Source organism: Lepidothrix coronata, unplaced genomic scaffold, assembly GCF_001604755.1.
Source record: "Lepidothrix coronata isolate B3197 unplaced genomic scaffold, Lepidothrix_coronata-1.0 Scaffold90, whole genome shotgun sequence".
NCBI classification, from domain to species: Eukaryota; Metazoa; Chordata; class Aves; order Passeriformes; family Pipridae; genus Lepidothrix; species Lepidothrix coronata.
Window position 1 is genome coordinate 660,834 of NW_016690270.1, and position 11,095 is coordinate 671,928.

Sequence of the window (11,095 nt, forward strand, 5' to 3'; positions counted from 1 at the left end):
CTGCTCCATGCGCTGCCTGAGTAGCTGTCAAGCAGAGTCAGAAGGAATAAAGAAGGAATTGGAAAGGAGTAACCAAATCCACCAGTTTCCTTGAACATGGAAGGTTATTCAGCAGTTGGAAGCAACCAAACTTGCCAGGTGATAAGGTGTCAGGTTGGTTTGGGGGATTCTTTCCACTAGTCTTTGAATCAAACAGATCCAGCAAGGCTCACATCCAGCTACTTGATCCCAGGTAGTGTATATCCAGTTCCACACATCAGATGTCCTGGCCAGGATTCTCCTCACAGGTGACAGAAATGCTTTGTACTTCAGGCTGTGCTTGAGGCAATGAGCTTTGTTCCTGTCCTGAGTGTAACCTCTGCTAACAAAGCCATCGAGAAGTGCAGAGGAGTGGGATGGGCTCAGCAATCTCAAGAACCTTGGTGGCAGAGCTGCTCCTCAGACCTGCTCTTGCGAAGGTGACAGAGTGGTGCAGCATTTCCCTGAGCGACTGCAGAATTTGACTGGAGATCCAGAACCTTGGCTGAGACAGGAGAAAGAAAATTAACATTTGCACTGAGCTGAATTCGGTGCCAAGTGCCCAAGGTCCCAACTGAACAGAGTAATTTTTCTTGAAGGTCACAGAAGCTTCTTTATTCCGTGGCAGCTCCTGGCCTCGGCCATCGTGCACGCTCCGGGCGTTTTTGTTTCCCCCAGTATTGCAGGCACAAAATCCTTTAACTGAAGGCAAGTACAGCTGAACTGAGAGACCTGCTTTGGCTAAGCCAAGTATCAAGCAGAGTGATAAGCAATCACAGCAGTATCATCCAGATCCTGGTCTTCACTCTTGGCTTCAGTCCCAGCTTCCCAGCCTTTGCTGAGTTTCTTGGATAAATAGGAGCCTGGCCTACCTGCAGCATATGTACATTTTTACATAAATGGTCCTTCCTGTGGGCTGTGCAGCATGCTGAGGCTGAGCGGCGGCTGATGGGACCATGCTGAGGTTTCATGCTATGTTGGTGTGGAAAAACAAAGGTGGTCTCTGAAATGATCACAATCCTTTCCACCTCGCGTAGCACAACACCTCATTTTACATATGTTGGATGTTTTCTGCCAGCTGTGAGCCCTGTGGTAAAACAGAGGATGCTTATTGTCCATGGTATTGTAGAATCATGGAATCTCTTGAGCTGGAAGGGACCCACAGAGATCATCGAGTCCAACCCTTAGCCCTGCACAGGACCCCAAGAGTCACACCATGTACCTGAGAGCATTGTCCAGACACTCCTTGAGCTCTGGCAGGTTTGAGGCCGTAACCACTGCCTGAGGGAGCCTATTCCAGTGCCCAGACACCCTGTGGGGGAAGAACCTTTTCCTGATATCCAACCTAAACCTCTCCTGACACAGCTCCAGCCGTTCCCTCGGGTCCTGTCACTGCTCACACAGAGCAGAGATCGGAGCTGCCCCTCCACTGCCCCTCATGAGGAAGCTGCAAACCCCAATGAGGTCTAATCTCAGGCTTCTCTTCTCCAGTCTGAACAGACCAAGTGACCTCAGCTGCCTTTGGTACCACCAAAAGAAGTGACTCTTCCAGTACAACCATCCTCTGGCAGCTTCTGGTGCACAGGCAGCCAGCACAGCTCGGGCGGGTGAAGGGATAGATGGATGGATGGATGATGGATGGATGGATGGATGGATGGATGGATGGATGGATGGATGGATGGATGGATGGATGGATGGATGGATGGATGGGATGTGGTGAGCGCAGATCTCACTGCTGAAGCGTCCCTGCAGCTCTCCTGCAGTTTGTTGGCCAAGGCTCTGTCTCGGGACCTGTTGATTTATCCAGTGTCAGAATTGCATTGGTGTGTCCAAGGAGCTGCTTTGTCAGTGTGATGATCTCAGGGGGCTCAAGCCCCATACTTTGCTGGCTCCCTGCACTCCCCACCTTACTTCTGTTGGTTTTGCAAAGCATTTCAACAGGGTGTCTTCATTCCTTCATGAGGAGCAGAGGTAGAGCTTTTGGGCAGCTAAGAATGGAGCTGATGGATGGGGCATACACAAAGTACTTCTGTTTTGTACAGGAATGAGCCCTTGGACAAAATGTCCTGGGATGCAGCAGGTTCCTTGCCAGCTGCAGCCAGCTCTTGGTCATCATGGAATCCCAGTCTGGTTTGGGTTGGAAGGGATCTCAGAGCTAATCTTGTTGCAGCCCCTGCCATGGGCAGGGACACCTTCCACTAGCCCAGGTTGCTCCAAACCCAGTCCAACCTGGCCTTGGACACTTCCAGGGATGGGGCAGCCACAGCTTCTTTGGGCAACCTAAGACGTGCAGGTTGGGTGGGTGGTCATTGCAGCTTCTTTGTGATGCAGTAGATTTATTTGTGCAGCTCCTGGTTCAGGACAGACAGTGACCTCCCTTGGAGCGCTTTCCGCTAATGAAATGGCAAAAAGGAATCCCCTTCCCCAGAGACCTTCCCTCCATTTCCTCCTGCTGCTGCGAGCTCACAAGTCAGAGGACATGGGGAGGAGCATGGTGCTTTGTGGAGCTACTTTGGTTCAGAGCTGGGATTCTGTCACTTGAACTTACAACTCTTCTTTTCAATATTTCCCTTCTTGCCTTCCCCTGTCCAGTGCTGGGGCTCCCCCCACCATGCAGGAGGGGTTCCTGTTCGGCAGGGGTTATTGTTCTCATGGCCCTTCTGCCTGATGAGTTCTGAGTAGGAAAGAGGGTCAGGCCATGGCTCAGGAAGCAGCTCCATAGCCCTGACATCTGCTGGCACCCACGTTGGTGTAAATGTCCAGCACATGGATTAGCTTTCGCATCACTGGCAACAGTGTCGTCCGTGTGGCACTGGGATGTCTGCTTGGCTTGTACCATTTCCACATTCTGCTTCCCTCATGGCTTTTCTGTTCCCTACCTTCCATTGCCTCTATACCTGTGCAAGACCCAGTTTGTACCTGTGTCCAGTTTGTACCTGTGTCCAGTTTGTATCTGTGCCCAGTTTGTACCTGTGTCCAGTTTGTATCTGTGCCCAGTTTGTACCTGTGCCCAGTTTGTATCTGTGCCCAGTTTGTACCTCTGCAAGCCCCAGCGTGGGGCTCAATCTCTGCACTGTCCTGTGCTTACCATTGCCTTTGTCACCAGGAATGCCAGGCTGGTACATCCCTCCTGTGGGAGATGCTCTCATTCAGACTCCTCCAGCTAAAATGAGAGACTTAAGGTTCAGACTTGCCACCTCTGGAGGTCAGAGAGAAATTGAGCCCCAGAGAAGAGCTGAATTTGGGCAGAGGTCAAAAACCTCCCCAAACCTCAAACATTTTGGCAGGACTGAGCCTTGGCAGACCCAGAAGCATCACTCAGGAACAAGGGACACGAGCAGGCACAGTACCTGTCTCAGTGATCTGCTGTGGGACAGTGACACTTGCAGATGCTGTACCTTTAGGTCTGTACCTTTAGAATCTCCCATGAAGCTCTGATCGCTCTTTGCTCTACACAGCTGCTTTAACTTTTAGAGAAACATGAAGAAAAGAAGTTTTAAAGAAATTCTCAGTTCCCAGCAGTGCTTTCAGAGCCTGTGTAGGTGGTAAGTCAATGGTGATAGGTCTCACAGCAGTTCCCAAGTCCCGGGGCTGTCTGGGTAAACTAGAATATAATCCTGCTTTTTGGTGGAAAATCACTTTATTTGACCTTTTTTAAGGCTTTGGGAGCGTCCCTGGAGAAAGGGAGGGTTCTCAAAACATCCTCAGTGTGTTGACAGGTTTTCCCTATCCAGCACTCACTGCTACTAATTTTTCTTTTACTCTCTTTTTTCCTTTCACTCCCTGTGGACTAAATTCACATTTCTGTGCCCGTTTGTCTCCGTGATGTTCTCTCTGTGTTTCTCTATCCACTCCTCTCACTCTCTGCAGAATCTCCACCAGCTCAAACAGATTCACACCCTGAGGCAGATGAATGAGCAACTGCTGGCTGAGAACAGGGCTCTGACCCGGGTCGTAGCCAGACTTTCTCTGCCCACCAAGCCCTCAGAATCAGAGGAGCTGTAGCTGCTTCCCCTCCGGCTCATCTCGCCTCCCTGTTCCACTCTTCCAGGCAGGTCTCCGCTCCCTGGCCGGGCTGTTCCCTCGCCTCCCTGCTGTCCAGGGTGTCTGGTGATGCTTGGGGCTCAAAAGCTTGTGGCAAAGAATCCTCAAAATTCCAAAAGCATGGTACTGCTGCCATGGCAGAGCTTTGCTGGAGGCTCTGCTCATCCCGCTGGCTCTCGCTCTGCTTGGCAGTGCTGCCAACCTCGCCAGCTTAGCACTGGGAAATGGCTTTGGGGTGGCTTGGCAGTGCCAGCAGCCCTGTGCCCAGTACCCTGCCTGGAGATAGACCCCCAGACTGGTTTGGATTGGAAGGGACCTTAAAACTCATCTCATTCCAGCCCCCTGCCATGGGCAGGGAGACCTTCCACTAGACCAGATTGCTCCAAGCCCCGTCCAACCTGGACCCTGGACATCTGAAAATAGATGGTTTATGCTCTATGTCGGCTCATAATAGAATTCTTTTTTAATTGGACTTAGTTCAGGGAGAAGCTGGCACTCAGGAAATCAGATAATCCAAAGTCAGGATGAACAGTGTCATAAATTGGTAGGGATGTTGTGAAAAGTGCACATTTTAGACAGAAAGGGGATTTTTAGAAAAACTACAAACTGAGCTGTCCTCAGCAGTTTTTCTTGGTCACTTGAGCAAAGAGGACAACCTCCTTCCCTCATTTTAAATGGAGATATTTGAGTCTGATCCCACAGGTTCAACATCCCCCCTGCCTCCTGTGGGCTGGTGCAGGATGGAGGACCCAGCAGGAGCTGGACCAGGAGTGCTTTGTGTTTCCATCTTCTGTTTTAAATCCAGTGCAGGGCACTTAGTGTTTGAAACCCAAAGATGACCCTTTCCTAAGCTTTGCCCTAGCACATCACACAGCTAAATTACATCCCTTCCTGCTACTTCATTGGCTCTGTGCTAAAATAAAGCTGTAACTGCTCCTTTCTCGGGGCCCTGCCTGTCCTTTGCAGGTTAGTAGGGATATTCAGATCCCTTCAGACACAGAAGCACTGTGCTCTTGTGGGCTGGAAGTGGCACCACGGTATAAAAAAATCTATTCTTAGCACACAAATTATATCAAGGCTGATTAACCATAGAAACAAACTAACCAGGGGAATTGTGGCTTCCCCTTTCCAGGAGTCTCAGCTCAAGCCCACATGTGTGTCCCAGGGGCTGGGAGAGTCGAGTGTCATGCTGTGTGCCCTGGATTGTGCAGATGGTCAGGTGCAATGATCTCACTGCCTTTCTGTTTTAAATCTGCAAAAGTATCCTCCGACCCATCCTTGTCTCATTCCTTCTCACAAGCCATGAGTCATTCTTCTTCCCCACATGCTTTGAGATCTGAGAGGGAAAATTGGGCAAAACCATTTCCAGACTCAGAGAACTGATGTTTTACCACCTGCAAGTCACCTCTCTTCTCCTCCCGGGAAGGGCCTGGGTTATCACTTCCCTTCCATCCCCCCTGCTCAGGGGTGACCTGTCTGGCTGAGCTGTGGCCGGGCTCATCCTTCCCTCCTCACTCAGGTTTGCCATTCCCTGCGATGCTCGAGCTGAGGAAGAGCCATATGCTGCTCCACTGATTTATTTCAACTCTTTTAGTAGGTCTAACAGGCAACAGGCTGTTGCTGGCACATGTAAACCCTGGCTCAGAGGTGTCTGTGGACATCACAGCTGTACAATGATGCCACTGTTTTCATATTCACCATGCCCTGGCAGCAGCAGTGCTTTTCAAAGAACCCCATTTTCCCAAACTCACATAATTTCTGAGGAGCCACCTTCTCCAGTATCACAGGTATCACAGAGCCCTTCTGCTCAGACCATCCTCCAGCCCAAAGCTGACTTTACACCGACACTGCATCACTGTCAGCCCTGCCATCCCCTGGGGCTAGGCCACATCCCTCCTCACTGCACCTGAGACACCTATAAAGCTGTAATTTCCAGCCCAGCCTGTTCACATGTTGTTTATTTTACCCAACTTGAGGCCACTCAGCTTCAAAGGGAGGAACGCCCTTGACTCAGGAAGGGTGAAATTGTGTAGGGTTGATGTGTCGCTTTCAGAAAGGCTCACTGGACACTGATGGGAGCAGGGATACAACCAGGAAACTTTTTCAGAGACACTTATTTTACATGCACTTATACTTCTTCACTTTTAAATAAATCACTGAAGTTACCTGGAGCCCATGTGTGAGGTACAGCTGCTGCCAGAGCTCCCGGTGAGCTGTGGGACCAGGGTGGCTCTCTCTGGAGTTGTTTCTGGGATCCTGTGACAGATTCTCTCTACCAAAGCGAGTGGCAGGACTTCGTACCCCCCTTATCACAGCGATGGGCACTTATCCACTCCAGGCAGGGGGGGACAAGGACTGTCCATCCACAGACTCCAGTGGTGGTTGAGCTGTCACAGGGCATTGGGAGGCACCGGACTGAGCCCTGGGTGAAGCTCAGGAGGAAGCAGAAAGGTGCAGAGACAGCAAGGGCTCTGCCCTGTCTCTGAGCTCCTGAGCACTTGATGATGGCAATGCCTCTCCTTTGGCCATGAGAAATGTTGTAAGGAGCCATAAGTGCTGTTCTGGTGACAGCCCAGCCATGGTGATGCACATCACACCACCACTGGGTCCAGGGAGACACTTCCAGAGTCACTAGCTGGAGCTCTGCCCAGCCCAGCACATCAGTTTACTCTTTCCCCACTATCCCACCATGTGGTACCACTCCCTTCTTCCCTCTCTAGCAAAACCTCCTGCCTGGACCATCCACCACCAGCACCCACAGGGATGGGGTTGGGAGTATTGGGGCCACCATGGCTTGGCCTGACTGTGAAAGGAGGGAATTGCTCCAGCACTGCCCCAGGAACTGCCTGCACTCTGTGCCAGTGGTTGTGGAGGGGCTGCAGGTGGAGGGGAGCAGGTGTTGTGGTCAGAGCTGAAACTCCAGCTTAGGAGGAAGGAGAAGATTTAGTGCAGATTTTGGGTTTGGGGGAATTCCTCCAAGATTCACCTTGGCAGAGAGAAGTCATGGCTGAGCTTATACCGGTGCTGTTCATGCCTGTGTGTGACCCTGCTGTCCCCCAATGTGCTCCAGCAGGTCACCCTGTGGTCTGCTGGCACCTGTGGTGGGAGTGACCCCTTGTCTGTCACACCAGGACGGGGGTAGGGAGTCTCCTCCTGGTGCCCCGACGGCCAGGAACAGTCCACTGAAGGTCACCCGCCTGCAGCATGGGGAGCATGGGAAGTTGGGAGGGTTTATGCCAATTAGAAATGCTGGAAGGGTCTTGTTGGAGTTATTTCTTCTCTATTTCCAAAGTGCTCAGCCTTTTGTCTGTGTTGTAACCCTTGGTTGAGCACCCAGGAGGTACCTCCAGTGTCAGTGTGTTCTACCAGTCCTCTGGCCTCAGCATGTGTTACACATCTGTGGGGTCCCAAGGAGATTTGGGGGTATTCTAAAGAGATTTTGCAGGGTCCAGTCCTAAGTGAGAATTTCAGACCTTTGTTTTCCTCTCTAGTCCTGGCAAAATGGAAAAAAACAAAGCAGGAAAACCAGCTTTATCATTTTGTGCTGAGCTCTAATTAGCCTCTGGGCACAGGTTTGGGGTGAAACAGCTCAGAAGTGGTTCCTGCCCTCCCAGCCTGGTGCTGACCTGCTGCTGGGGCCGTGGCATTGCTTTGCACCACGGACTTCCAGGCTCGGGGCCCCCTGGCTCTGCTGTGCTCGAGTCCCCTGTCACCCTCCACGCCTGGCAGCCAGCTTGTAAAAGCTCTGGAGATGCTCCAGAGAAATGGAACTGTGCTGGGTGGAGGGGATGCAACGTCCCCTCTGGTCCGTCTGAGCTGAGCTCTGATCCCACCTTGTCTTTGTCTCTCTGCAGATTTTGACAGAGCTGAAGTCGGACAACCAAAGGCTGAAGGATGAGAATGGAGCCCTCATTCGTGTCATCAGCAAACTCTCCAAATAGGAATCCTGAGCAAAGGCAGGATGAGGAGGGGCCCTACACCAGCTGCCAACCCCACCACGAGCCCTCCCCCCCCTTTCCCATCTGTCACGTACAGCAAGTGTTTCAGCCATGGGATCAATGTCACACCTGCCTTGCCCTGCCCTTTGCTGTACATTCCCTTTCTACCCCTATTTTCCTCCAACACACCCCCTGCCATTTTATTATTTTTAATTTAAGCATGTTGTGGTATCTCGGACATTTTATTCAAGGGAGAAACGTGAGGACTGGGTTTGAGCTGCCAAAACTTCTTCCAGAAGCCCAGTATTTGGTGTCGGACTCTGACCTGGAGCGGGAAGCTCCTACTGTAAAAAATGACACCTCAAAAACTAATCCAGCACATCCAAGCCGTGTACAGGTGGGAGATGTGAACCCAGGCTGGGACTCTGAGGATGCACATCAACCCACTGAGATGTGGGACTGGCTAAATGTGATGCTGTGAAAGCCACCTGGGCTCATGTCTGTCACAGGCTGCTTTGCACAGAGACTTTCTCCTCCTCTTGCCCCAGTAGACCCAGTCCTTTATTTAAGATTTTGAACCTGTTCGGTAACATCAGCACTGACACTTGGCATCAGACCCTTATCCCTCACCCTCCCTTTCACCCAGCCTGGGTGATTCCATGTGTTCTTCCAGGGCTCCTGTCTGTAATTAGTAGCACCCAGTTGCACCTGGACTCTTGCTCCTTGGGACAGGAGGTGTCTTCTGAGCTTTCTGAAGGACGAGCTTGAACCCTTAGAGACCCTGTGCTGCTTTTACACATGTGTGAGCATGAATCACCTCGCAGGGAGCTGTGCCCACACCAGAAACCAGCCTCCCTGTCCTAACAGCCATCTGGGACGTTCTGCTGTCTCCATGAAGGCAGAGCCCCGTAGTGGAGTCTGGTCTGGTATTTTGGGTACCTCACTTGGATTTGCAGCAGAATTTATAGAGAGGGGAAATGCCAGAGTCCTGTTCCCTCCCACCCTTCTGTTGGTGAAGCAACTTGGCACAGCTGGATTCCGAGGCAGAGGACCATGGAGCAGTGATCACTTGTCCTCCCACACACCTTGGAAAGGTGAGGGTGCGTCGGTGTCAGACAGACAAGGAGCTGCTGGTGACTGAATCACTGTGATGAAAGTCTCCTAACCTGTCAAAAGCTTGTGATAAGCCTTGACCTTGAAGGAAACCTCTAAAAATACCCCTCTTTAATCTTATATGCACTCAGAACAGCTTGGAATTGTTCTCCCCATGGGCATTGGCTCCTCTCTCCATGCTGTGGGACCTGTCATCAGGTCTGTTCAGCTTCCCCTTAACTGACTCCTCTCGAACAATACCTTCCCTCTCAGAGACATCTTGCTGTATCCAAACCACTCTCCCATCTACATCCTTCCATATTTGTCCTTTCATTCCCTTTGTCCTTGGACTCCCAGCTCCGTCTGGCCAAGGGCTGCAGCCTCAGTCACTGAACCTGGAGGTGGCGATGAAGCAGCTCTGCCCACATTCCCAGGCAGCTCTGCTCTGGGAGGGAGAGATGAGATACTTGAGCAGAATACTTGAGCTTGCTCAACAGGGTAAAATTTATCAGTAAATCCTGGGCTTTTTGGAACCTTTTGCTGGTTATTGCCTCAGAAAGCATCTTTATTTTTCTCTCCCTTGGGTTTTTTTCTCTTTGGGTTCCCCCTCCCTCCCAGTTCTCCATCTTTCCCCCTTCCCCTCCCTGTCCTGCCTGTTTCCACCTCTCTTGCTCTTCCTAGAGCTGCCATCTTTCCCCAGGCAGCTCTGGCCAGAGGTTCCTCTTCAGCCGGTGGAGCCGTTTGCATGGCGTTAGGTGCCGTTTCTCCTGGTACACTGAGGCCCTTCCTCTGCTGCTGAGCTTTGGGAGGAAGAGACCAAAGCTGGTAAAGGCATCAGGGTTTCTGCAGAGCACTGCCTAAACCAGGCGTCCTTTTTATATTCCTTGATTTTAACCCTGCTCTATTTAACAGCTTTAAGTCTTGAGATCCGGTCAATGCTTCCCCTGCACGCCATTCCCTCTTGGTGCACTCTTTATGTGAGTACTTCTACCGTTCTTGATGTTTTCTCTCTTGGTGACCTGCTCCTCACTCCAGCCTCAGGCTCTTGGCTCTGCTCAGGAGATCAGGAGCCTGGTCCCTTCTGTGCCGTGCGGAGGAGAAGATGCTCACCAGCTGATGGTGAGGATGAGAGTTCACACTAAAGATCCTGTTCTTCTCACAGGGCGGGTTCCTGGCAGCAGGAAGAAGCCTGGTGTCTGTTTTAGGGAGAGGGTTCAACCCAATCTGACAAACCTATCCCACACTGATGTTTTGCCCCTTCCTAGCAGGACACTCACTGTGTTTTTTTCCTAAGGAACAGTATGGGAAGGCTGTGGGAGGCTTGTTCCTCTAACTGGCACCTTGCAAAGCCGAACTGCTTTAGCTGAAGTGTCTGCTTAGCACTGGATTCCCCCCTGAACCCCAGCCAGGGGGGAGGGCCCCCACAGCTCAGTGTCCCTGATCAGCCAAAGCTGTGAGCGTTTCCCAATGACGGTGCAATTGCAAACCAAATTCTTGAGAATTAACTTTTTTTGTCTCACTTCATGCCTGACATAACCAGTGCACTGAGGAGGTGACAAACAGGACACCTTGAACCCTGTGCATGGGACAGGGTGCAGAGCGAGCAGGTTTTAAAACTGATCCCTCTTGGAACCAGAGCATTTGCGAGAAGTGTTTCCCTTAGGGAACACGAGGTTTTTTTTTTTTTCTAAGCAATTGCTTGGGGTGAATTCATTTTTATTGCTTGGGGTGAACCCGCCTGTTGTGGCTGCAAGTTTTATGATGGCTCTTTGTAAATAAACTCCTTGGAGAAGCAGGACTGGCTGACGAGATGGGGAGAGAATGTATTTTTATGCAACTTTTGAGTGGCCTTTCAAACCCTGAGATGAATGATTTGTTTTACTGGTTGTTGTTATATAGTATTATAAGTGTGTTTGAAAGTTTGGGAATAATATTCACAGCTATGATGCTTGTAAACACAACAGTATTTATAAATGAATAAAATAAGAGTTGATAAAATAGAA

General features: G+C 50.9%; 1 protein-coding gene across 8 annotated transcripts in view; it reads left to right on the forward strand.

The window, feature by feature from the left end:
* PPP1R12B (protein phosphatase 1 regulatory subunit 12B) overlaps positions 1-11,095 on the forward strand; it is a 130,821-nt gene extending 119,726 nt beyond the window's left edge. For 5 of the 8 annotated variants that reach the window (XM_017821289.1, XM_017821292.1, XM_017821293.1 and 2 more), the window contains 2 exons: positions 3,889-4,069; positions 7,917-8,016. In XM_017821289.1, coding sequence (XP_017676778.1) covers positions 3,889-4,023 — 135 coding nt within the window. In that variant the 3' untranslated portion in view covers positions 4,024-4,069; positions 7,917-8,016. Of the gene's footprint in view, positions 1-3,888; positions 4,070-7,916 lie in introns of all 8 variants that reach the window. The other 3 variants (XM_017821290.1, XM_017821297.1, XM_017821291.1) reach the window with 2 other exon arrangements.